At 40.9% G+C, this 27,849-nt stretch overlaps 2 protein-coding genes across 2 annotated transcripts; both read right to left on the reverse strand.

Annotated features, from left to right (window-relative positions):
- Window positions 1–11,149: 11,149 nt before the first annotated feature.
- Window positions 11,150–16,227, reverse strand: LOC147180363 (uncharacterized). The gene is made up of 3 exons (XM_086084126.1): window positions 16,104–16,227; window positions 11,705–12,540; window positions 11,150–11,620 (listed from the first exon to the last, which is right to left on the reverse strand). Exons 1-3 carry the CDS (start codon window positions 16,225–16,227, stop codon window positions 11,150–11,152), a joined length of 1,431 nt encoding a protein of 476 aa, XP_085940252.1.
- Window positions 16,228–16,497: 270 nt separating this feature from the next.
- On the reverse strand, window positions 16,498–27,223 carry LOC147180364 (uncharacterized). The gene is made up of 5 exons (XM_086084257.1): window positions 27,094–27,223; window positions 20,073–20,185; window positions 19,178–19,707; window positions 17,860–18,601; window positions 16,498–16,521 (listed from the first exon to the last, which is right to left on the reverse strand). The coding sequence occupies exons 1-5, from the start codon at window positions 27,221–27,223 to the stop codon at window positions 16,498–16,500; spliced, it is 1,539 nt and encodes a 512-aa protein (XP_085940383.1).
- Window positions 27,224–27,849: the final 626 nt, after the last annotated feature.

Here is a 27,849-nt window from a genome sequence, read left to right on the forward strand (position 1 = left end):
CTAGGGAAGGGCGCCGAGGACGTTAAAAGACGTCCCCTATGTTTTTTTTTTTTTTTTTCAAAAACGGGTGCAGGAAAGCCTTGGGCAGCTGTGCTGAAAGAATCAGGCTGATCTGATTAGTCAAAGACTCGTTTTGGCCCCTAGAGGGCAGCGATGACTCTCTTTGCACAAGGTTGGATGGGCCGCCCACCGTGGGCGTCAGTAGAAGACGTGAGGCGGAGCTAGAGTGTTGAGGAGACAATGGCTGATCCAAGCCACAATGGCTTGACCAAGCAACCGGTTACAAGCAGCTCAGCTTGAGCATTTTTTTCAAAGACGGAAAGCATCAATCAATACTAAAAAGCGCATTGATGTCAACGATGATGATGACAACGAGCTCTACGCCAAAGTTGGAAGCTTTGGCCTGTTACTATCACGTAGTAAGCCTCACCGGCTACGCGCGGCTAGCGCGGCTAGCGCTGCTAAGGCCGGAAAACGCGCACAATAGCCGGCCGGGTACTTCTGCACAAGCGGACATTCGATCGGGCGATGGAGAGTTGGCATCGACCAATGCAGATTGATGATGATGATGATGATGACTGCGAGTTTGACGCCAAAGTTGGAAGCCTGGACGTGTTTACGATCACGTAGTAAGCCTCACCGGCTACGCGCGGCTAGCGCGGCTAGCGCTGCTAAGGCCGGAAAACGCGCACAATAGCCGGCCGGGTACTTCTGCACAAGCGGACATTCGATCGGGCGATGGAGAGTAGTCGAAAAGCATCGACCAATGCACATTGATGATGATGATGATGGTCAACCTCGCCGGAGTTGGAAGCTATACGCGGCCGTTATTCTCTCGTCATAAAGCCTCACCGGCTAGCGCTGCTAACGCCGGAAAACGCGGAGCTGCACAAGCGGACATTCGATCGGACAATGAAGAGTACCCCGAGTCCAATGCATATTCATCGGAGGAGCGGGTACAGTCTGATCACGGAGAAGACACTGTTTCTGGACTACGATGCCACCATGAATGGAGTGGATAAAATGGATCAGGACATCTCCTACCAACCCGGTATAGCAACTGAAGGACACGGGGAAGCGAGACGTAACACCACCGTAACGTAACCGTAGCATGATCCTGATATTAGACTTGATGACACACTGCAGTATATACTTGCTATTCCCCGGAAAAAAACGGCCGGCAAGAAAGTGGCGCACGCGAAGAGGCAATCTTGTGCAAATGCTGTTGCGTCTCCTTGCACGCAGGAGAGTGTTACAAAAAGAAAAACTGTCGTTGAAACATCCACATATTTGTAAATAGCACCACAGTTGCACACATTTGTAAATAGTTTGCCAAATTGTTGTCAAATTGTTACACTGTTGAATGTAAATAAACGTATTTTGCTATCAAAAAACACTTTTTCATTCTTGGTGGTAGTGTTTTATAGAAGTAAAGCACTATTTAGGTGTTTGTGGCATCATTCATGGACAAAAAGAAGTGTCAAATTCACTAGAATGCATGAAATAATATCGTTTCACTAAAAGCTTGATTTCTCCGTATTTTGGTCCAACACAGGCGAAATTGGGTCAAACTAACCATTTTCTATTGTTGATTACTAAAGAACGGAATAAGGTAGAAACAAACTCTTTTTTTCTGATGAAAGATGAAAGTCCAATCTTTCATTTGGTAGTACGTGTGTTTCCATAGTCCAAACAGAACATTTTCTGTGGACCTTGAAAATCAGTCAAAATGCTTAAATCGGCTGGCACTGGCGGCATCCCTTTTCTGAAAACGTCTGGCAGTCAAAGAGTTAATGAATATGCGAATGTCACTTAACTCAGCCAAAGGCTGGACTCTGTTTGAATGTCACACCAACAGACCTTTTCTGGCTCCAACAGCTACATTGGAAGGGACGCACGTTCCGGAACCTCCAGAACTCAAACAACTAATATTTACTAACTCCAAGCTAACAAAAAAACAACCAGATGCTCCTTCAAAAATAATTGATTGTGATTTAATGCACCACACACACACACACTTGTATATACACTGGGTGGGGTCACATTCACGGTTTAGGGGTAGAGTTCGCCAGTCGGCGAGCTGGCGGACTCAGTAACAGGGGTTAACTTTCACAAAGAACGCTGGGGTGACGACCGGGGCCTTCCCCCGCTGGGCCTGGGTTTCGGGGGTGTCGGCCGCCCTCCGGTGCCCCCATCTCCCCCTTCTGCCCCCGGTGTTCCGTCCCTCCACACGGCGGGGGGTGGGGTGGGCGCGGCTGCCCTCTCCGCTCCGCTGTCCGGCCCCTCTTCGGCGCCGGTGCCTGGGTGCGGGTGGTCCCCGGGGGCTGAGGGGCGGGGGCTGCCGGTTGGTCGGGGTGGGGTCGGGGGGGGGGGTGGTGGTGGGGGTTGCGGGGTGGGGGGTGCTGGGGTGCTGGGGGTGTCTGGGGGATTGGGGACCTGGGGGCGGCTGGGGCTGGGTTGGGGTGGGTGGCGTGGGTGGATGGGGGGCGGGGGGTCGTGGGGGTGCGGGGGTTGGGGGCCGGTGGGGTGCCTGGCGGGCCTGCAGTGCCCCGTCCTGCTGCGTTGGGTCGGGGGCGCGGGCCGTGTTGGGGTGGGGGGCTGCTCCTGCTCCTGGGTTTGCTCTCCGGCCGGTGGCCCTGGCGGGGCCCGGGGGTCGTCCTTTGGCGCTGCCGCGGCCTGGGGGGCCCTGAGGTGTTGCGCTTGCTCTGTTCCGGCGGGGGTTTGACGGCTCCCCTCTTTGGTGGAGATTTTCATGCATGCCAGATCCACCACACCAGCATCTACCGAAACTCAGACACAATCTGTTTCCTCCTCAGGTCATTGAATCGGTGGAGGCTGGTGTCTGTGGATCTCACTCGGCTTCGTCTGTCCTTCCTTCCTTTTCTCGGTCTCTCCTTCGGTCTCTTGAGGCCTCCCTGATTTTATGTTTTTTGGATTTGTTGGGGTCTGGATGTTTCTTGGGTTGGGGAGGAGTTCTGGTGGGTGGTGTCTGGTCGGTGCTGGATTTCACCTTTCTTGGTTTTCTTTGGTCCCCTCGGGTCTCCTGACGGCGGTGTTCGGTTTAGGTGAACGGTATGAGATTTTTTCTAATAGGTTTTTGGTGAGCTAACAAATACACGCACGCATGCACGCACGCACACACGCACGCACGCACATACACATTCTCACCCACACACACAAAAAAAATAAAAAAAATAAAAAAATAAAAAGCAATGATGATGACATTTCCGAATGAACAATACTGAGCTCTTTATAGAAAAAAATTAAATAATAATAATAATAATAATAATAATTGATTGTGAATATGTATGGTTAAAAGTGATTTAACGAAAATGATCTGAGCCCAGGTGGACTGGACCCCACAAGGTAATGGAGAGGACATCTCCTTCAGTTCGCCTGCACGGAAAAGGGGACACGTGGTTCCACATCTCATCTACACAACCCGCCAGATCCGCCCCAGGCTCAGCGATCCCACCACCCGATGACGACCGGAAAACCCAGGCTCAGCGATCCCACCACCCGACCGGAAAACCACGTCTACTGATCCAGTGTCCAGCTGCCCCTATTGCGGATATCATTCAATAAAGAACATCATCTCGAGATGGCTTCAAAGTGGGAACGAATCTCCATCTGCTGCTGCATCGCGACACTCTTTCTCATATTAACTTTTATGCCAATCTGGTATCTCTGGAAGCCCTTCAGTACAACTTTGAACATAACCACAACACATCATATTAAGCAAAGTATTGATTCTCCACAAACTCCCTGGCACCTCATTCGAAAGGGGGACATCTCTTAACTCTTTGACCGCCATAAACGTTATAAAACGTTTAGTAAAAACCTACGGAGGGGCGCCGAGGATGTTAAAAGACGTTCACTATGTTTTTTTGGTTTTTTTTGGAAACGGGTGGAGGAAAGCCTTGGGCAGCTGTGTATCAAGTATCAAGCAGATCTAGTTAGTTTAATGACTCGTTTTGGCCCCTAGATGGCAGCGATGACTTTCTTTGCACAAGGTTGGGTGGGCCGCTCACCGTGGGCGTCAGTATAAGACGTGAGGCGGAGCTAGAGTGTTGAGGGGACAATGGCTGATGAAGCAACAATGGCGACCGGTTGCAAGCAGCTCACGCTTGAGCATTTTTTTCAAAGACGGAAAGCATCGATCAATACTAAAAAGCGCATTGATGTCGACGATGATGATGACTCAAAGTTGGAAGCCTTGACGCGACCGTTATGATCACGTAGTAAGCCTCACCGGCTAGCGCTGCTAACGCCGGAAAACGCGCAGCACAACCGACCGGGTACTTCTGCACAAGCGGACATTCGATCGGGCGACGGAGAGTAGTCGAAAAGCATTGACCAATGCACATTGATGATGATGATGATGGTGAATCCCGAGGTTGACGCCACAGTTGGACGCGGCCTTTATTCTCACGTCATAAAGCCTCACCGGCTAGCGCTGCTAACGCCGGAGCTGCACAAGCGGACATTCGATCGGACAATGAAGAGTACTCCGAGTCCAATGCATATTCATCGGAGGAGCGGGTACAGTCTGATCACGGAGAAGACACTGGTTCTGGACTACGATGCCACCATGAATGGAGTGGATAAGATGGATCAGAACATCTCTTACCACCCAGTATAGCAACTGAAGGACACGAGGAAGCCAGACGTAACACCACCGTAACGTAACCATAGCATGATCCTGATATTAGACTTTATGGCAACACACACTGCAGTATATACTTGCTATTCCCCGGAAAAAACGGCCTGCAAGAAAGTGTAGCTTCTGCACGCGAAGAGGCAATCGAAAAACTGTCGTTGAAACATCCAACATAATTGTAAATAGTACCACAGTTGCACACATTTGTAAATAGTTTAGTCAAATTGTTACACTGTTGAATGTAAATAAACATATTTTGCTATCAAAAAACACTTTTTCATTCTTGGTGGTAGTGTTTTATAGAAGTAAAGCACTATTTAGGTGTTTGTGGCATCATTCATGGACAAAAAGAAGTGTAAAATTCACTAGCGTGCATGAAATAATATCGTTTCACTAAAAACTTGATTTCTCCGTATTTTGGTCCAAAACAAGCGCATTTGAATGAAACTAACCATTTTCTATTGTTGATTACTAAAGAACGGAATAAGGTAGAAACAAACTTGAAAGTTCAATCTTTCATTTGGTAGTATGTGTGTTTCCATAGTCCAAACAGAACATTTTCTGTGGACCTTGAAAGATCAGTCAAAATGCTTAAATCGGCTGGCACTGACAGCATCCCTTTTCTGAAAACGTCTGGCAGTCAAAGAGTTAACTATCAACATGTGATACACATATGCTTATTCCACTGAAAATTATTTAAATGAATCACATTGTTCTTTAATGCTACATAACTGCTAAACAACTTTCTCTCACCGATAAAGGGATGTTTCATTGTTGCGTGCTTTTGCTTCTTATGCTAATGATAATGTCCAATCTTGCCCCACAACCCTTGCTTAATGTTGCGCCAGCCGTCTGCGACCATGACGCCGCTAATACCTTTTTCTCTGAAATGTTTATCTGCTTGTGTCGGACTCTTTTGAGTCCGAATGAGGGAATGTCGACAGTCTTCTGCCCAGATTTAATTATAACTGTTTGATTTTAGTTATAACTGTTTGATTTTTAGTTATAACTGCTTTAATTTCCTCAGCAAAGCTTGATGAGTGTAATAATGTGACGGAATGTTTGAAGATTCTTCCTTCCTTTTCACACGCAATTAGCCATCTGTTTGGGGGAACAAAATGTGTTAAAAATGATTCCTTTGTAAAGTTTTATTTGCTCCAAGGTGCCAGTTTGTCTGAGACCTACTATATTTCCACATCAATCGGCCATCTGTCAATGTGTATTGAGTGCTGTCTATCTTGGGAGAGGGTCTAGGGGTGGGGCTTAAGGGCAGCACTGATGAGAAAGGAGAAAGGGCAGAGGGGAGGGGTTTGGGGGGACCGCTATGCTGAAAGTATAAGACGACTGCAAGTGGGAGGGATCGAGCACACTGGCAAGGGGAACTGTAGCGTTTTGTCTGTAACTTGTCTGTGTCCAGAAATTTCTGTAAAATAAATCCTTCGAAGGACCTGTGCACCGATCTCCAGTCTGTATTCAGAAATTCAACATAATAGGACGAACACGCGGAAAACTTAAGGAGCGTTTACTAACACACTCTTCTGGGGGGGACGGGAACGTTGCTGGGATTCGCCAACCTGATTGACAACCATATTACTACAAGCAAGCAACACTGGACAATACACACATGATGCAGTAGTAAAAGTGGCACGGTGGATGCCAACTACGGTGCAAGGTCAAGCACAGAATGTATTAATTTGGGAAAAACAAGTGCAGTTTCGAGAAAGTGTAAACAACTCCACTGATGAGGTATTGCAAAATATGACTGATTGGATGAATTGGACTGCGTGTTCATTGCAATACATACATGCCAAAGTACAAAAAAATCGATTTAAATAATTCCGAAAGTATCATTCTCTGGCTGCCTCTAGGATGTCTACCTGTGGACATGGAACAATCAAACTTATCGGTTAACCAATTTCCCTGATGCCACAGCTCTCACCTTGATCCAGTTGGAGGTGTTGAATGACAACCGTTTGGGTATTGTTAGAGTAGACAATATTAAGTATTGTACTCTTTGCGTGTTCAATTAACTGAATGGTGAGATTCTGGTGAAGAAGTCCCTTTGCAAAGGTAAATAATTATCAGAAGCTTCTGAGGACAAAAAGCTGATGACACTGAAGCCGTGTTCTATCAGGTTGTCTGTCTCGTCCCCCGTGGGGCATCAATACTTATTCAGAAAAGTGGGAGACTACAAGTCTCCTCCCATCAGCCCACAACACACCCGGCCACAACTCAGTATAAACAAGAGAATCCCCCTTCTCCTCCCATCAGCAAGTTCAGCAAGTTCCCATAGCTATAAATCAGATTGGAGAAAAACAATCATACATCAGCCTGTCTCTTTCGGAAGAGACAGGCACCAGACACACACTCCCTTATTTTCTCAGGATTGTCAGACACATAAGAATGCTATTCATTGAGCCATACTGAGTTAACTAAATCCAAAAAGGCTAAAATATAAATTGAAACTGAAAAACAATGTTAATAACTTAACAGTATCTCCTTGGAGAAGTACAGTTGCGCACTGAGCGACTAAGGTGCTAAAACAGATGGTGAAAGACCACCGTCATAACATTACTAAATTAATGACAGTGGTAGCCAGGGAACAGGTACTTGCAGTGGCAAAGACGGTGGAACAATCATCGGCGTCGCACAGGTATGATATATTCACAGGATTATCACCCTTTGTACGAAAGGTAACGACTCCTCCATTGATTGTATTTATTGTGGTATTATGTGCGATATCTTTACTCAATGTATGTACTTGCTTCTATGTAAAACAGGTCAAACGCGCCATGGATGACAAATTAACTAGAACACTTTTGGAATAAGGGGACGATATTTTGTAATAACATGGATGGATAATATCTATGGGAAACAAACACTTTCCATACTGGTCAATTATGGGAGGGTCATCAAACGACAAAACTATAACAGGGGTATGGGTCTATAATGAACCCATTTTTGATTTGGACAAATGTGCCAGGACTAATGCGTTATCTGAAAATATTTTGAGGTTTCATGAGTCCAGGGGGTGGGTGGAATGAAGGGAAAATAACAATGGTTTGATATGTCCTCGTGCAATCTCTTATGTAAGGATATGTTGTTGTCCTGAACTGTTGTACGAATCCAGGTGCCCAACAATTTGTAAATAAAGGGCGGAATCAGCCTGGGAGTGAATACCTACAGCCTTCCCTGCTTCGCAAACATGTTTTCGAGAGTGTCTGGGAGAGGGCTTGGACAGCCCGGTTTCTCACGCTCACAACTTTTTGCTAACGAATAAAAGACGGAGCGGCACACGGTCCGGACGGAGTCCGCTGTGGAACACGTACGATTGCCCAGCCGTTGTTGCAGCTCGCTTCACCCGGACCGTAGGCTCCCCGGTCTAGTGTCAAGGTAAGCGCTGATGATGATCATATTATGCTGCTTAACGTTCTAGTGTATTGATTGCTGTTTGCGGGGAATAAAAGGTACAATCATTCGAGCAAAGCACAGGCATTGATGACTGTCTGCGGGGAATAAAACTTACAATTATTCTAGCACAGTATAAAAGTGTTTATTGCTGTTTGCGGGTAATAAAAGGCACAGTTATTCTAGCAAAGCATATTGTGATGTCTCCTCTCCTGATCTGTAGCCAGCCATTTATGCATTCATATATTCTATTGTGTGTGTGTGTGTTATGAATAAAGTTTTGATTGATTGATTGCTTGAAGGATATATCATATTCTATATATAACAAATGTAACTTTCAGGCACGATATGTGTGTTGCATTAACATGGCTTTGTGGCTACAAGATGCGGCTTCTACTTTTAAGCTTAGCACATAGAGTCAAGTTAACGTATTCAAATTGTATTTTGTTGTAAAACTCACTTCAAAGAGTTATTCACATTTGATCATATGTTATCAATTGAAAACGTATTGATGTGTGAAAACGTAGTATGCACTTAAGTTACAATAACATAATGGCTGGAATTATTTTACTGTGTACAGTAATGAGGACTGCATTTTGATATTTTTAACGCTATATAGTAGTCCTAGTGCTAAGCAAGGGAGAGTAAGAAGTGTACAAACCTGCTGTGTGTAGCACAAGTCGAGGCTCCTCGCAAACATCGTCCAGCATTTCAAGATGTTGCTCGTTCTCTTCTTCTACTCCAAAGAATTCCTCCTCGTACTTTGGTGTCGTAATTGCAAACATTTTAGCACAATAATGCCAACAAAGTCACACTTGATCTCTTCTAGACGACGTGTTATGTGCTTCTCTTTGCTAGCAGCTAGCGAGCTAAGATGAGCTAAGCTAAGCTAAGTAGGGCGAGAAGCATCAACGCGCACCGAAACGAGTTCATTCACACGATGAGATTTGATCAATGGTGTCGTAGTCCATCAAAGTAGTGATTAACGTCCTGTTTGGAGGTTGTAGTCGGTTCAGCACGGAATCGAAAATAATGATTTAGCGGAGGGCGTCTGGTTACGTGAAGAAACGAAAGTAGATCTGCGTCGGAAGTCAGGCAGGACACGCCCCCGCTGCGATATGATTGGCTGCTGGAGATTGTCGGCTTGGGAGCAAGCACTGTCATCAAGTCATCGACAGATGTCGCCATTTTTGCTGCAGTTAGAAAGACATAAAACTGCGAGGTCTCATTTCTCCCTTTTTCAGTCTGTTGTTCCCGATATGTAAAGTTTAAATGCCTGTTTAAATTGGATTTATTGTGGTGAATGTGCAGATTAAAAATTTGCCATCAAGATGAACAAGCATTTTGAGGAACCGTAAACTGAACGTTTATTATCAGGGATGCGATTTAACCATCACATGTTATGAGTTTAATTTATTGCTCTAGTACTGGCATTAGCTAGTAGCAAACATTTGATGCAGTATCTGATATATTACTGATATATGCAATATTTGTACTTTTGGCCAGTTTTGTCATCTGTGGCTTTCACAAATTCCTGCTGCAAGGTTTGAATGCAACACTTACCTTCTAATAAAGGTTAGTGATGACACGCCATTGCACTTTGAGTCGAGCACACTTATTATATCTTACGCTCCCGTAATGCTCAGAAGTACAAATGTATTGCATTTGCATTGTACAGTTTGTTTACTTAATGTGGTCATTTTTAAACTAATCCAATCCACTTTATGTCAAAAGCATATTTTATAAACAAGTGTTTCCAAAGTGCTGCACATTAAGATCCACATACTATCATACATACACATGAAATCTAGTAAAAACCAACAATAATTTAAAAAAAGTCAATAAGTTACTAAAATACAATAAGTAAAATAAAGGAATAAATACAATAAAAATATATTTAAACCCCCCCAAAAATAATAATAAAAATGAAATAATAATCAAATTAAATAAAATGCCACGCGGACCACACAATTCATGCTGAACTAAAAGCCAAGGAATAAAAGTGGGTCTTAAGCCGAGACTTAAAACACTCCGAACGTGGCCATACTGCACATCTGGCTTTGTGTGTCCCTGAAGGTATTTTCCACGCTAATTTGGGAAAATGGCAAGGTGGCTTTTTCTTCTATATTTTATTTCTATTTCATACGCAAGGCAACTCAATGTGCTTCACATAAGCAAATACACAACACCTACAAACGTCAACAAACACAACCGTTAACGACATTCGGAAGCAAAGCAGAGAAAACAAAAGTAGCTTACAATATTACTAAAGCATACATTGGCGTTTAAACACATTAAAAGAAAACTTTAAAAACATTTCATATTCATAGTTTATAGTTTGAGTAGCTTTGAAAGCATTACGTTTACACTTTTAAGTAAAGCTGGAGTTGATTCTTCTTAAGTCTTCTGAAACCCTCATATCTATGAACGTAATGAACGTGAATACTTTTGACAGGGCCAGGCAGCTTTGAATAGTGTTTTGTCCTTAAAAAATAAAATCTCCACTTTAAAAAAACTGCAGTGTATGTTTATTTGGATTATCTTTGATTTTGACATTTGTTTGATGATTTTAATCATTCAAGTGGGCAAACTGTGCAATAAAAGTGAGAATTTGAGAGGAGGGCAAATACTTTTTCACTGCAAAAGATATCCGACATGATTTGAGGTCATTGTCGTAGCCGCTGACACTTGGAACTGGAGCAATGTTCAAGATAAACGCAATATTAACCTGAATGCCGTCTTTAGACGAGTGGAGGCACATACAACATATTGTTATTATTATTTTCAATCAATATGAAAAAGGTCGAGATCAGCGAAGGACGACACAAGAGGAGCTGGTTAATGATCTCCCTCAACAAAATGCTCATTCCACCCCCCCCCATGTCATGCTTTCAATTTTTTTCTGATATTCTGTCTATCACTGTTAAAATAAAGTTGCCATAAAAATCAAAGACTTATTAATTTCTAAGTCTGAACATTTTTTAAATAAGCGGGATCACTTATTTCCTCCCTCTCTATTTTATTCAAAATCATTTACACTTTTACAGCACACCAGACTCACTCCCTTCATCTTTTTAAGCTTTAAAGATCGCTGCTTTTCTCACCAGCACACTTGTGTGTCTCAACAAGCTTTTTACTAGAGAATCTTTTAGCACAAACACTGCAACTAAATGGTTTCTTCCCAGCATGTGTTCTTGAGTGGCTTTTTAATTGTCCCTTTTCACAGAAGCTTTTGCCACAGTCTGGGCAGGAAAAAGGTTTTTCTCCAGTATGGGTTCTTGTGTGTATTGTTAAATGTGACTTATGAGAAAAGCTTTTGCCACAGTCTGGGCAGGAAAAAGGTTTTTCTCCAGTGTGGGTTCTTGTGTGTTTTGTTAAATATCCCTTCTGAGAGAAGCTTTTGCCACAGTCTGGGCAAGAAAAAGGTTTTTCTCCAGTGTGGGTTCTTGTGTGTTTTGTTAAATATCCCTTCTGAGAGAAGCTTTTGCCGCAGTCTGAGCAGGAAAAAGGTTTCTCTCCAGTGTGTGTTATTTTGTGTATTGTTAAATGTGACTTATGAGAAAAGCTTTTGCCACAGTCTGGGCAAGAAAAAGGTTTTTCTCCAGTGTGTGTTATTTTGTGTATTGTTAAATGTGCCTTGTTAGAGAAGCTTTTGCCACAGTCTGGGCAAGAAAAAGGTTTTTCTCCAGTGTGGGTTCTTGTGTGTTTTGTTAAATATCCCTTCTGAGAGAAGCTTTTGCCGCAGTCTGAGCAGGAAAAAGGTTTCTCTCCAGTGTGTGTTATTTTGTGTATTGTTAAATGTGACTTATGAGAAAAGCTTTTGCCACAGTCTGGGCAAGAAAAAGGTTTTTCTCCAGTGTGTGTTCTTTTGTGTATTTTTAAATGTCCCTTGAAAGAGAAGCTTTTGCCACAGTCTGAGCAGGAAAAAGGTTTTTCTCCAGTGTGGGTTCTTGTGTGTTTTGTTAAAATTCCCTTCTGAGAGAAGCTTTTGCCACAGTCTGGGCAGGAAAAAGCTTTTTCTCCAGTGTGTTTTCTCAGGTGAACTTTCAAATTCCCTTTTGAACTGAATGTTTTCGCACACTGAGAACATTTGCAGCGGTTGTTGTCAGCATGATCACCTTTAGCGTATTCATCATCGTCAGTGTCAGTAGACTGTGACCTTATGTCATCACTTTGTGCTAGTGATGATCCCCATTGGTCTGCATCACCTTCTGTCTCCATGTGTTGAGGAGTTGAGCTGCTGCTTGGAGGCTCCGCCCCTCTGTCCTCCTCACTCTCACCCATGACTTCATCTTTACTCTTAAAAGGGGCAAAGGTCAGTGGTGTCCTGGTGACATCATCCTCAAACTCCTCCTCTTTGACGAAAAGGGGCTTTTCTTCCTCTTTGATGTAAGGATGCTCTTCTTCCTCCTGTTTCACATGAGGAGACTTCACCACCTGTTCCTCAGGACGAAGACATTTCTCACCAACGTCTGCGGGACACAAGAAGGCAAACATACATTTGGTCGAGTTAAGTCAAATCTCTAGCGCGCCTTGATGTTGTGTATTATTGTTTCTAACCGGCCGCTAAGCGGTCTCGGCGAAACGGCCTAAATGTGCACATTTGTTTTATTCATAACCGCTTGTAAATGTCTAGAAGCATTCACGGCAAATCTGAGACATTGCACGCCAAAATAACGTTTGTGGGAGATTTGCCGGTTACGGCAAAAATAACCGTTGCCTAAACAATCACAAACTAACGCTACAACATAGTCTCTGTAGTAACGTTATGCGACTTTTCCTTATGGTAAAACGTTATGCCACTTTTCCACATATTGAAATAGTTCTCAAATGTGTAAGAGACATGTCTGTATTTTTCTTTTCTTCTACTGCCATGGCCAGTCGCTTCCATTCACAACATTAGCACATGGCTACTGTTAACATTGTTAACATTTTTTACTGTTTCAATTGATATTTTAACCGTTTTGAATTTAGTTATAGCTGTGTAGTAATAAGAAAACAGTTAATTCAAATGTTATTCGATGTAAAGTGTCTTTGTTCCATTCCCTGGGAAAGGAATGTCTAATAAGGTTTCTGTTCTTATCTAAAGGAGTATATGTTTGAAAGTGCAAGAAGAGTTTCTGTCCATAAATTATCCGGTCCAAGAAGTGCCGGGACCAATTATTTTCCTACATCTGGAGTGGACTAAGATACGAGCTGAAGATTTATTATCTGTTTTTGTATTTCACTCTTCCCACAAGGACAGGAGACAGGAGGGGGAGACTATTTTCTGTAAACACTAATTTTTGTATAAGTTGGGATGAGCCCAGAAGGGGGGCACATTTAGGAACCGATGCTGATTCAGTAAGGATCCTTCATGGCATCAGAAATTTCTGAATAAAAATCTCTTGCAAGAAAACCTCTTCACCGATCTCAACTTTGAGTTTTATTTTAACACGCAAGAAAACAAAGAACGTTTTCTATCACTACCATGACAGAAACCACTGCCCCTTCGAGAGAGAAGGGTGTGGCTTAGACATGGCCTGGTGCAGCTATTTACATAAAAGTGACACACCCCTAAAACAGGCTGTTTTGAACAGAGTGTTTTTTTGGCTGATTGAGGGACAGCAAAAATATTAGATCCAAAGTCAATTTTGATGAATGCATGTCACAGACATGTCTTTTACACATTTGAGAAGTATTTTAGAATGTTGAAAGAATAATATGAGACCCTTAAAAGCAACCCTTCCAACCCTGGTTATAAGTCTGCACTTCTTCACGTAATCATGACATGTCGCTAGCAGAGAATGCTAGTAGTAGCACGAAAACAAAACGCAGAAGTTGGAAGCGTTGACGCGCGACGATGGTCACGTCATAAAGCCTCACCGGCTAGCGATGCTAACGCTGGAAAACGCGGAGCACAACCGGACGATGGAGAGTACCCCGAGTCCAATGCATATTCATCGGAGGAGCGGGTACAGTCTGATCACGGAGAAGACACTGGTTCTGGACTACGATGCCACCATGAATGGAGTGGATAAGATGGATCAGAACATCTCTTACCACCCGGTATAGGAACCGAAGGACATGAGGAAGCCAGACGTAACACCACCGTAACGTAACCGTAGCATGATCCTGATAGTAGACTTGATGGCAACACACACTGCAGTATATACTTGCTATTCCCCGGAAAAAACGGCCGGCAAGAAAGTGTAGCTTCTGCACGCGAAGAGGCAATCGCAGTGAAACTAATGTGTTGTGCAAATCCTGTTGCGTCTCCTTGCACGCAGGGGAGTGTTACACAAAAAGAAAAACTGTCGTTGAAACATCCAACATAATTGTAAATAGTACCATAGTTGCACACATTTGTAAATAGTTTAGTCAAATTGTTACACTGTTGAATGTAAATAAACGTATTTTGCTATCAAAAAACACTTTTTCATTCTTGTTGGTAGTGTGTTATAGAAGTAAAGCACTGTTTAGGTGTTTGTGGCATCATTCATGGACAAAAAGAAGTGTAAATTTCACTATAATATAGTTTCACTAAAAGCTTGATTTCTCCGTATTTTGGTCCAAAACAAGAGCATTTGGATGAAACTAACCATATTCTATTGTTGATTACTGAAGAACGCAATAAGGTAGAAACAAACTTTTTTTTCTGATGAAAGATGAGAGTTCAATCTTTCATTTGGTAGTATGTGTGTTTCCATAGTACAAACAGAAAATATTCTATGGACCTTGAAAGATCAGTCAAAATGCTTAAATCGGCTGGCACTCACAGAATCCCTTTTCTGAAAACGTCTGTCAGTCAAAGAGTTAATGTACCTTTCTTTATATTTAAATGAAGTTACTTTTGCTTCGATCTTATCTAACTATATATATATATATATATATATATATATATATATATATATTATTGATCTATTTGATATTTTCACTGTTTTTTTTTTTTTTAGTCTTTGAGCCCTCTTACCTTAACCTCACAAGCTAGATTGATTGTGATTCACTCAAGGGAGTTTGAAGGGAAAATAACCATGGTTTGATATGTCCTCATGTAACCTCTTATATAAGGATATGTTGTTGTCCTGAACTGTTGTACGAATCCAGGTGCCCAACAATTTGTGAATAAAGGGCGGAATCAGCCTGGGAGTGAATACCTTGTTTATACTACAGCCTTCCCTGCTTCGCAAACATGTTTTCGAGAGTGTCTGGGAGAGGGCTTGGACAGCCCGGTTTCTCACGCTCACAACTTTTTGCTAACGAATAAAAGACGGAGCGGCACACGGTCCGGACGGAGTCCGCTGTGGAACACGTACGATTGCCCAGCCGTTGTTGCAGCTCGCTTCACCCGGACCGTAGGCTCCCCGGTCTAGTGTCAAGGTAAGCGCTGATGATGATCATATTATGCTGCTTAACGTTCTAGTGTATTGATTGCTGTTTGCGGGGAATAAAAGGTACAATCATTCGAGCAAAGCACAGGCATTGATGACTGTCTGCGGGGAATAAAACTTACAATTATTCTAGCACAGTATAAAAGTGTTTATTGCTGTTTGCGGGGAATAAAAGGCACAGTTATTCTAGCAAAGCATATTGTGATGTCTCCTCTCCTGATCTGTAGCCAGCCATTTATGCATTCATATATTCTATTGTGTGTGTGTGTGTTATGAATAAAGTTTTGATTGATTGATTGCTTGAAGGATATATCATATTCTATATATAACAAATGTAACTTTCAGGCACGATATGTGTGTTGCATTAACATGGCTTTGTGGCTACAAGATGCGGCTTCTACTTTTAAGCTTAGCACATAGAGTCAAGTTAACATATTCAAATTGTATTTTGTTGTAAAACTCACTTCAAAGAGTTATTCACATTTGATCATATGTTATCAATTGAAAACGTATTGATGTGTGAAAACGTAGTATGCACTTAAGTTACAATAACATAATGGCTGGAATTATTTTACTGTGTACAGTAATGAGGACTGCATTTTGATATTTTTAACGCTATATAGTAGTCCCAGTGCTAAGCAAGGGAGAGTAAGAAGTGTACAAACCTGCTGTGTGTAGCACAAGTCGAGGCTCCTCGCAAACATCGTCCAGCATTTCAAGATGTTGCTCGTTCTCTTCTTCTACTCCAAATAATTCCTCCTCGTACTTTGGTGCCGTTTTTGCAAACATTTTAGCACAATAATGCCAACAAAGTCACACTTGATCTCTTCTTGACGACGTGTTATGTGCTTCTCTTTGCTAGCAGCTAGCGATTTAAACTGAGCTAAGCTAAGCTAAGTAGGGCAAGAAGCATCAACGCGCACCGAAACGAGTTCATTCACACGCTGAGATTTGATCAATGGTGTCGTAGTCCATCAAAGTAGGGATTAACGTCCTGTTTGGAGGTTGTAGTCGGTTCAGCACGGAATCGAAAAGAATGATTTAGCGGAGGAAGTCTGGTTACGTGAAGAAACGAAAGTAGATCTGCGTCGGAAGTCAGGCAGGACACGCCCCCGCTGCGATATGATTGGCTGCTGGAGATTGTCGGCTTGGGAGCAAGCACTGTCATCAAGTCATCGACAGATGTCGCCATTTTTGCTGCAGTTAGAAAGACATAAAACTGCGAGGTCTCATTATTCCCTTTTTCAGTCTGTTGTTCCCGATATGTAAAGTTTAAATTGGATTTATTGTGATGAATGTGCAGATTAAAAATTTGCCATCAAGATGAACAAGCATTTTGAGGTACCGTAAACTGAACGTTTATTATCAGGGATGCGATTTAACCATCACATGTTATGAGTTTAATTTATTGCTCTAGTACTGGCATTAGCTAGTAGCAAACATTTGATGCAGTATCTGATATATTACTGATATATGCAATATTTGTACTTTTGGCCAGTTTCGTCATCTGTGGCTTTCACAAATTCCTGCTGCAAGGTTTGAATGCAACACTTACCTTCTAATAAAGGTTAGTGATGACACGCCATTGCACTTCGAGTCGAGCACACTTATCATATCTTACGCTCCCCTAATGCTCAGAAGTACAAATGTATTGCATTTGCATTGTACTGCCGGTTTACGTAACGTGATCACTTTTATTCTAATCCAATCCGCTTTGTCTGTAGCACATTTTATAAACAAGTGTTTCCAAAGTGCTGCACATTGAGATCCAAATACACATGAAATCTAGTAAAAACCAACAATAATTTTAAAAAAGTCAATAAATTACTAAAATACAATAAGTAAAATAAAGGAATAAATACAAAAATATATATATATTTAAACCCCCCCAAAAATAATAATAAAAATGAAATAATAATAAAATTAAATAAAAAACCACGCGGACCACACAATTCATGCTGAACTAAAAGCCAAGGAATAAAAGTGGGTCTTAAGCCGAGACTTAAAACACTCCGAACGTGGCCATACTGCACATCTGGCTTTGTGTGTCCCTGAAGGTATTTTCCACGCTAATTTGGGAAAATGGCAAGGTGGCTTTTTCTTCTATATTTTATTTCTATTTCATACACAAGGCAACTCAATGTGCTTCACATAAGCAAATACACAACACCTACAAACGTCAACAAACACAACCGTTAACGACATTCGGAAGCAAAGCAGAGAAAACAAAAGTAGCTTACAATATTACTAAAGCATACATTGGCGTTCCTCCCTCTCTATTTTATTCAAAATCATTTACACTTTTACAGCACACCAGACTCACTCCCTTCATCTTTTTAAGCTTTAAAGATCGCTGCTTTTCTCACCAGCACACTTGTGTGTCTCAACAAGCTTTTTACTAGAGAATCTTTTAGCACAAACACTGCAACTAAATGGTTTCTTCCCAGCATGTGTTCTTGAGTGGCTTTTTAAAGTTCCCTTGTCAGAGAAGCTTTGGCCACAGTCTGGGCAGGAAAAAGGTTTTTCTCCAGTGTGGGTTCTTGTGTGTATTTTTAAAACTGACTTTCGTGAGAAGTGTTTGCCGCAGTCTGAGCAGGAAAAAGGTTTTTCTCCAGTGTGGGTTCTTGTGTGTATTTTTAAAACTGACTTTCGTGAGAAGTGTTTGCCGCAGTCTGGGCAGGAAAAAGGTTTTTCTCCAGTGTGCTTTTTTGTGTGGTTTGTTAAAGCTGACTTCTGAGAGAAGCTTTTTCCACAGTCTGAGCAAGAAAAATGTTTTTCTCCAGTGTGGGTTTTTGTATGTCTTGTTAAATTTCCCTTGTCAGAGAAGCTTTTGCCACAGTCTGGGCAGGAAAAAGGGTTTTCTCCAGTGTGGGTTATTTTGTGTTTTGTTAAAGTTCCCTTGTCAGAGAAGCTTTGGCCACAGTCTGGGCAGGAAAAAGGTTTTTCTCCGGTGTGTTTTCTCATGTGGCTTGTTAAATGTGACTTATGAGAAAAGCTTTTGCCACAGTCTGGGCAGGAAAAAGGGTTTTCTCCAGTGTGTGTTCTTTTGTGTATTTTTAAATGTCCCTTCTGAGAGAAGCTTTTGCCACAGTCTGGGCAGGAAAAAGGTTTTTCTCCAGTGTGCTTTTTTGTGTGTCTTGTTAAAGTTGACTTATGAGAGAAGCTTTTGCCACAGTCTGAGCAGGTAAAAGGTTTCTCTTCAGTGTGTGTTCTTTTGTGTATTGTTAAAGTTCTCTTGTCATAGAAGCTTTTGCCACAGTCTGGGCAGGAAAAAGGTTTTTCTCCAGTGTGCTTTTTTGTGTGTCTTGTTAAAGCTGACTTACGAGAGAAGCTTTTGCCGCAGTCTGAGCAGGTAAATGTTTTTTCTCCAGTGTGTTTTCTTGTGTGGTTTGTTAAAGCTGACTTATGAGAGAAGCTTTTGCCACAGTCTGGGCAGGAAAAAGGTTTTTCTCCATTGTGCTTTTTTGTGTGTCTTGTTAAAGCTAACTTACGAGAGAAGCTTTTGCCACAGTCTGAGCAGGTAAATGGTTTTTCTCCAGTGTGTGTTCTTTTGTGTATTGTTAAAGTTCTCTTGTCATAGAAGCTTTTGCCACAGTCTGAGCAGGAAAAAGGTTTCTCTCCAGTGTGGGTTATTTTGTGTTTTGTTAAAGTTCCCTTGTCATAGAAGCTTTTGCCACAGTCTGGGCAGGAAAAAGGTTTTTCTCCAGTGTGTTTTCTTGTGTGTATTGTTAAAGAGAACTTGTTATTGAAGCTTTTGCCACAGTCTGAGCAGGAAAAAGGTTTCTCTCCAGTGTGTGTTCTTTTGTGTATTGTTAAAGTACTCTTGTCATAGAAGCTTTTGCCACAGTCTGAGCAGGAAAAAGGTTTCTCTCCAGTGTGGGTTATTTTGTGTTTTGTTAAAGTACTCTTGTCAGAGAAGCTTTTGCCACAGTCTGGGCAGGAAAAAGGTTTTTCTCCAGTGTGTTTTCTTGTGTGTTTTGTTAAAGCGGACTTCTGAGAGAAGCTTTTGCTGCAGTCTGAGCAGGAAAAAGGTTTCTCTCCAGTGTGTCTTCTTGTGTGTTTTGTTAAATCTGACTTTAGTGAGAAGTGTTTGCCGCAGTCTGAGCAGGAAAAAGGTTTTTCTCCGGTGTGTTTTCTCGTGTGGCTTGTTAAATGTGACTTATAAGAAAAGCTTTTGCCACAGTCTGAGCAGGAAAAAGGTTTTTCTCCAGTGTGTTTTCTCAGGTGAACTTTCAAACTCCCTTTTGAACTGAATGTTTTCGCACACTGAGAACATTTGCGTTGACGCGCGACGATGGTCACGTCATAAAGCCTCACCGGCTAGCGATGCTAACGCTGGAAAACGCGGAGCACAACCGGACGATAGAGAGTACCCCGAGTCCAATGCATATTCATCGGAGGAGCGGGTGAAAAAAACACATCGGCCTATCTTTAGACCTTATGTCATTACTTTGTGCTTGCGGTGGTCGCCAGTGGTTTGCATCACCTTCTGTCGTCATGTGTTGAGGAGTTGAGTTGCTGCTTGGAAGCTCCGCCCCTCTGTCCTCCTCACACTCACTCTTGACGTCATCTTCACTCTTTAAAGGGGCGAAGATCAGTGGTGACTTGGTGACATCATCCTCAACCTCCTCCTCTTTGACAAAAAGAGGCTTTTCTTCCTCTTTGATGTAAGGATGCTCCTCCTCCTTTTTAACATGAGGAGACTTCACTTCCTGTTCGTCAGGACGAAGATATTCCTCACCGACGTCTGCAAGACACAAGAAGACAAGCGTGAGTTGATGTGTATTATTGTTTCGACAGCAGCACCTTGACTTGGGCCTATCGCACACGGTACGATGCATCAGAAACCCAAATCGAACCGGACCATTGGGGGGGGGGGGGTTGCACCGTCAGAACTGAATTGACTTTTAAGGCGTGCCAATCTCATCTCTCAAAGCCCAGAGAGTCAATATAATATAATATAATATAATATAATATAATATAATATAATATAATATAATATAATATAATATAATATAATATAATATAATATAATATAATATAATATAATATAATATAATATAATATAATATATCTCCAAATAAATCTAGGTTTTAAACAAATATCCTCCACTTGTCTTACCTGCCCCCTCTGTGATTTTATTCTTGACCATTTAAAAAACTACAACTGGCACTTGTCACTTGCCCCAGTGACAACAAAAAACATAGACCCAAGGTCCATGGATCCAAGGAGAAATGAGGAAGTAAAGAACCTTAAACGTAGTTGCAGGGCGGCGGAGAGGAGATAGAAAAAAAAAATCAGCAAATATTCATTGAGCAACCAAAAAAATCAACAATTATTCTTAAGATTGTGTTTCACAAACGCTCTCCATCTAACCTAGCTGAGCTGGAGCTGTTTTGCAAGGAGGAATGGGCAAACATTTCAGCCTCCCGACGGGACAAACCCCAAAAGACTTGAAGCTGTAATTGCCCTAATTTTCAGGGGGGGATTGTACAACAAGTTTGTTAATAAAATCTACATTTTGTTCCACTTCATGATTGTGTGCTACTTTGTGTTCATCGTTCAGATAAAATTTCAATAAATACATTTGTTTTTGTGGTCGTAACGTGGCAAAATGTTGAAAAACGAGTACACTCACGGCGTCCTTTCAGTGCTACAGCCTTCGCTCGCCTTTGGAACAGTCTGCCGGAGGAACTCAGGGCCCCAAAGAACGTTCAAGATTTTAAGAGCAGGCTCAAGACAAGTTTTTTAAATGTAGATTTTAGTTAATATTAATGTACCTTTCTTTATATTTTAATGTAGTTACTTTTGCTTCGATCTTATCTAACTATATATAGATATATATATTATTGATCTATTTTATATTTTCACTGGGTTTTGTTTTTTTTAGTCTTCGAGCCCTCTAACCTTAACCTCACAAGCCAGATTGATTGTGATTCACTCAAGGGAGCGCTAAGTGGTCTCGGCGAAACGGCTTGCTCATTGCGAGCGTGCAGTGGCCTAAATGTGCAGATTCATTTTATTCATAACCGCTTGTAAAGGTCTACAAGCATTCACGGCAAATGTGAGACATTGCACGCCAAAATAACGTTTGTGGGAGATTTGCCGGTTACAGCAAAAAGAACCGTTGCCTAAACAATCACAAACTAACGCTACAACATAGTCTCTGTAGTAACGTTATGCGACTTTTCCTTATTGTAAAACGTTATGCCACTTTTCCACATATTGAAATAGTGTAAGAGACATGTCTGTATTTTTCTTTTTTTCAGCTGCCATGGCCAGTCGCTTCCATTCACAACATTAGCACATGACTACTGTTAACATTGTTAACATTTTTTACTGTTTCAATTGATATTTTAACCGTTTTGAATTTAGTTATAGCTGTGTAGTAATAAGAAAACAGTTAATTCAAATGTTATTCGATGTATAGTGTCTTTGTTCCATTCCCTGGGAAAGGAATGTCTAATAAGGTTTCTGTTCTTATCTAAAGGAGTATATGTTTGAAAGTGCAAGCAGAGTTTCTGTCCATAAATTATCCGGTCCAAGAAGTGCCGGGACCAATTATTTTCCTACATCTGGAGTGGACTAAGATACGAGCTGAAGATTTATTATCTGTTTTTGTATTTCACTCTTCCCACAAGGACAGGAGACAGGAGGGGGAGACTATTTTCTGTAAACACTAATTTTTGTATAAGTTGGGATGAGCCCAGAAGGGGGGCACATTTAGGAACCGATGCTGATTCAGTAAGGATCCTTCATGGCATCAGAAATTTCTGAATAAAGATCTCTTGCAAGAAAACCTCTTCACCGATCTCAACTTTGAGTTTTATTTTAACACGCAATAAAACAAAGAACGTTTTCTATCACTACCATGACAGAAAACACTGCCCCTTCGAGAGAGAAGGGTGTTGCTTCACAAGTGACACAACCCTAACACATTTGAAAAGCATTTTAGAATGTTGAAAGAATAATATGAGACCCTTAAAAGCAACCCTTCCAACCCTGGTTATAAGTCTGCACTTCTTCACGTAATCATGACATGTCGCTAGCAGAGAATGCTAGTAGTAGCACGAAAACAAAACAATCAATCCTGACTAAGGGTTTTAGGACAAATTCCTCTCAACATCGCTAATGGCATTAAAACGCTAATGCTATACCTACTAAACTGATGTGCCGCTGACATAAAACAACATGTAGTCAATTCCATTCCAGAAGCTGGCTGAGTAGCACAAGAAATAGTTTAAGATTTTATTGATTGTTCTAATAACTGTTTTTGCAGAGCAGCCAACTGTTACGGGTTGTCCGTATTTTTTCGCACTCTTGATTAGATGCACTCCTTATAGAAAGGGAAAAAGAGCAGACGGTGGTTAGATCATACTGAAGCGGCCGCGTATTGTTTGGCCAAGATAAACAATCTGCGGTGGTTATTTTCCCGTGACCGGTAACTCACCGCCTAGTTGATGTAAGTTTGTGATGCTTCGAGCCACTGAACCATTTCAACAAAATGACTTCAGATTGATTCAGTGGTTCAGAACGCTTTGGGTTTCTCCATTTTCACTCAACTTTATTTTGAACATTTAAAAATGACAATAAAACAAAAGTTATTCCACAAAACAAGGATGAAATATAACTGTTTTCACTCCCCATAAATAATAGTAATGACTTCCAAAGAAACTCATTTAACAAAGGAAAATACTTTCTGTTCGAAATGGAATAGGATGAAGCAACTGCTCATCTCGTCCTATCCCAATTATACCTCACTTATTACTTTAACTCATTATTCTTAAATGCCTTCACAAAAATTGTACTCAACCACTGTTTTTATTATTCCTCCCTAGTATATTTAGCAAAAATGATTTCGTTATACAATTTCTTAAATTGACAAATGCTTGTACTTCTTTCAATGTTTTCCTCAAGACCATTCCACAAAACCACACCACAGATCGAAATGCACATACTTTTGAGTTTTGTGCCAGCATAATTTTGTTTAAATTTCAATTTCCCTCTCAAATAAAGTACATCATTTTTGTATGTTGCCGGGCAGCATATTATTATTTGCCCCATACATTATTTGTCCAGTTTTAAAATCTAACAGATCCCTAAACTAGTGTGCGCAATAAAAAAAAAAAAGCTTATTGGTGTATTCAAGGTACCCTGCATGATTTATTATTCTCATGGCTTTTTTGCAGTGTGCATAATGATTGTATTGTAGTTTTGTAGAAATTACCCCAAACTTCTACACAGTAATATTAATCAACAATACAAAATATACATTGTTTTCTCATTTAATGTGTCTGGTCTTTCCCAAAACTCCAACAGTGCGTGCTACCTTTGCCCCAACATGTTTTATATGGGATTTCCAGCAGATTTTGTCATCAAGAATCACACCCAGAAATGTATTTTCATAAACCCATTCAATTTGAACGTTATTAATCCTCAGTATTATTTGTGTATTTATTTTACGGTTGAACAACATCAGTTTGCTTTTACTCAAATTTAATGAAAGTTTGTTTAGGTCAAACCATGTTTAAGTTGATTTAATTCTTTGTTAGTGTTAGAGCACACTATATTTTTGTACTCTTTTACGTGTTCCAATAAATCCAAGTTGAGATTCTGGTGAAGAGGTTCATTCAGAAATTTCTGATAACACAATTGAAGTCACCCAAGCAGTGATCCGTCCCAAACTCGAGCACACGGCACATTTATTGAAAAACAGTGTTCACAGGAAATCGCCCCCCCCCCCCCCCCCATCAAGTTCCCGTAGGTGCAAAATCAGATTAGACTTCGACAGCAGTATACCAGCTTGTCCTTGGACTTTCTTTGACCGAACAGAAAGTCCTACAAACTCTACTCCCTTAGATAATAGAAAAGAAACTTATTATTTTTCTCTTTCCCAGGCAAGAGAGAAAGATAAGAAAACAATCAAAAACATTATTCATCGAGCTATATTAAGTTAACATAATTACACACACATCTACACAGTTATAACTAAATTAAAAACAGTAAAAATGTTAACAGTAGCTACCTATCTGCTGCAGGTTGTCTCCAGAACAGAAAATGTTTGTCATCTGCAAATAGCACAAACTTTAAGATTTTCGAAACCATACAAATGTAGTTTATGTACATAGGAAAACATTTTGGTCGCATTTATCAATTGTGAATTCGAGATGAAGAATCTCAGGTTATTTTTTTTAAAACAAGTGGCTAGTTTCCCTGAACGCGCTAACTACTAGCGCTAGCTAGCATGTTACAACGAAAACAACAACAACAACAACATTATTGTTGATTCATCACTTATTTTTGTACACTTTAGCAACAATTTCAACTTTTGGGCAGCTGGTAAAGAATAATAAGAGACCTTAAGGAGGGTATTTGGAGAGATCTCAAAATCGAAGGTCTTGACCACAAATCTATTTTTAGCCAGAGCTAGCCACGGCTAGCGGCTCACATAGATCACAATCGCATTATGGTAAAAGCATTTTTACCATCTTACAATGACACTTACCTTAATCAAAATGGTTAGAACACACTTTGGTAGACTTTGTCGGTTGGAAATCCTTCCGAAGTATCTTTGTAATTCCGGACACTTCTTTGCCGTTCCCATTCGACATTCCATGGACCGGCACACAATGTTGGGCAAATGACGGCATGTGAATACTATTTAGAAGTTTCATTTCACATCTTTGTTCGCCCAATTATGCACCATTATGAAGCGGTGCGTGAAAATCCGGAACGAATGAACAAATGAATGAATCAAAGTAACTTGTAACTTGCGAGCGCTCAGCATTTGGTTGCGTTGTCTTGCTAGTCGTTTGCCCCACGAAAGGTCCGCTGGGTCGAAAGGTGGGGGTCGGTGACGTCATGTGAATATTATGTATTAGATAGCTAATTTGTCAGCCAGTTGAGTGTAACTCCTTTAATTCCATATTTTTCAAGTTTCCTAACTAGTACATGATGATCTATTGTGTCAAATGCCTTTTTTAAATCTACAAATACTCCTGCTACATTTTTTGGGGGTCCAGAGAACTGGTTATTTCTTCCACGTGGACCTCTTTGGTCTCAATCCATATTGACCTGTAATTTATCAATTCATACTCTTCAATGAAATTATCTAGGCTATTTGCAAAAAAAATGTCTAAAATGTTTGAGAATTGAGAAAGTAGAGAGACCGGCCTTTAATTAGTGAATTGACTTCTGTCTCCCGCTTTGTAAATCGGGACGATCTTGGCAGTTTTCATTTGATCTGGGAATACACCCGATGACAAGGACAAATTACACATATAGGTTAATGGCTTTACAATTACATCAATTACTTTCTTAATCAAAAACATATCAATGTCGTTCCAGTCTGTGGAAATGTTGCCCTTGCATTTGCCAACAATATCAAGAATCTCTTTTTCAGTTGCAGGATTTAAAAACATTGAGCTGTGGTTGCTATCAATAAAGCTCCCGACCCTCCCCAACCCTTCTTCCGGCTGTAGGTTTGCAATTTGTTCTGCCAGTTTGGGCCCCACACTTACAAAAAAATCGATTAAACCCACATCATTCATATTATTTATGTTTTGCTATCCTCAATAAAATATTCAGGATAACTTTTTGTTGAACCATTCCAGATAATAACACGTTCCATATCCCTTTTGTTGGTTTTATTCTTGTCCAATTATAGTAATCTTTCTTAGATTTTCTCATAATATTAATTAACTTATTTTTGTATATCTTATATTTCTTTTCTGCTTCTACAGTTCTTAATTTTAAGAATTTCCTGTATAATGTGTTCTTTTTTTTGCATGCATTTTGTAGCCCTTTCGTGATCCATGTTTTTTCTGTGGACCTTTTCTTCTGGTCGTAACATTTTATTGGACAATGCTTATCAAATAATGCTTTAAATATTCGCAGGAATGTTTCATATGATTTGTTAATGTCAGTCTCCTCGTATACTATTCTCTCTGTTATCAGTAATTCATTTCTTAAGCTGTCAATAGATTCTTCTGTTCTTATTCTTTTATAGTTAAACACATTAAGATTCACAGACAATAACAAAATTCCAATCATACCTCACAAACAGTGGCCGATGACCACTGATGTCATTCAGAAGTAATCCACAAATCGAGGTATTATCCATACAGTGAGTAAATATATTATCAATTAGTTTGGCAGAATAAGATGTTACCCTGCTTGGTTTTGTGATTAAAGGAAATAAACTCATACTAAACATTACATCGATAAATTCATCAGTTAGTTCATGCTTATTAGGATTTAAAAGATCCAAATTGAAATCCCTGCAAACTAACACGTCCTTGTTTTTTTTTCATCGCTGGAAAACATTATTTCCCTACAATTATTAAATAATTCAATATCAGACCCCGGAGCTCTGTATACACAACCAACCAATATATTCTTCCCTTTTTTCCATACAAATTTCCAGAATAATGGCATTCATCTTCTCCACTTTTTTTGTATTCTAATCCTTCATCAACATACAGAGCCACTCCTCCTTTTTTGTTCTGCCTGTTTACGTAGTTCAGTTCACACCCATGTATTCATCACTAGCCTTTGGGGCTCTGTAGGATTCTATTGAACTACAAACACATGGATATTATTTTAACGATAGAAACAAGTTCTTCACGAAGTAGGCGAGCTAAGAAGTGTACAAACCTGCTCTGCGTAGCACAACACGAGGCTGCGTGCAAACATTGCCCAGCAGTTGAAGTCGAAGATGTTGCTCCTTCTCTTCTTTTACTCCAAAAAGTTCCTCCTCGTACTTCGGTGTCGTTCTTGCACACATGTTGGCACAATAACGCCCAAAAAGTCACACTTGATGTCTCGTTGTCGATGTGTCGCGATTACCAAACGTGCCTCCTTGTTAGCGGCTAGCAAGCTAAAATAAGCTAAGCTAACTAAGCCGCGAATCTTCAACGTGCACCGAGACGAGTTGATCCGGCCACAAAGACTTAATAAATTATGTTGTAGTCCTTCAAAGTAGTGATGGGCGTCCTGTGTGGAGGCTGCAGTCAGTTCAGCACCAAATCGGAAAGAATAATTTAGCGGAGGGCGTCTGGTGTCGTGAAGAAGCGAAAGCAGACGTGCGAGAAGTCGAGGACACGCCCACACTGCGATATGATTGGCTGCTGGAAGCTTCGATCGTGTATGGAGCGCTGTCATCAAGTCACCGACAGATGTCGCCATCTGCAAATTGAACCGCGCATTTTTATTTAGAAACACGATTTTACCGTACTCTGTACAGCCATGCACATAAAATTATATTACTTTAAAAGAAATTGAAAAAAGTCTTTGCTTTTGTGAATATTAGTTTCCTCAATGCAGAGGGGCCAACTCTTAGTCTGTCTCGCATCAGTCACATCTGGCCTTCAACACTATTTTGGATTAGGTTGTCTAATGCAGTGTTTCCCA

This window comes from Leptonotus elevatus, chromosome 1, assembly GCF_054856555.1.
Source record: "Leptonotus elevatus isolate MCC_2025b chromosome 1, RoL_Lele_1.0, whole genome shotgun sequence".
In the NCBI taxonomy this organism is placed as follows: Eukaryota; Metazoa; Chordata; class Actinopteri; order Syngnathiformes; family Syngnathidae; genus Leptonotus; species Leptonotus elevatus.

Excerpts from the sequence above, each read along its gene's own strand:
- LOC147180363 (XM_086084126.1), bottom strand. The coding sequence starts at position 16,227 with ATGTTTGCAAAAACGGCACCAAAGTACGAGGAGGAATTATTTGGAGTA. Across the intron at positions 12,541-16,103 it reads ACTTGTGCTACACACAGCAG|ACGTTGGTGAGAAATGTCTT; the intron begins GTTTGTACACTT and ends TGTGTCCCGCAG. Across the intron at positions 11,621-11,704 it reads GCAAAAGCTTCTCTAACAAG|TCACATTTAACAATACACAA; the intron begins GCACATTTAACA and ends TTTTCTCATAAG.
- LOC147180364 (XM_086084257.1), bottom strand. The coding sequence starts at position 27,223 with ATGTGTGCAAGAACGACACCGAAGTACGAGGAGGAACTTTTTGGAGTA. Across the intron at positions 20,186-27,093 it reads TGTTGTGCTACGCAGAGCAG|ACGTCGGTGAGGAATATCTT; the intron begins GTTTGTACACTT and ends TGTGTCTTGCAG. Across the intron at positions 19,708-20,072 it reads AAAAGCCTCTTTTTGTCAAA|CAGTGTGCGAAAACATTCAG; the intron begins GAGGAGGAGGTT and ends CGCAAATGTTCT.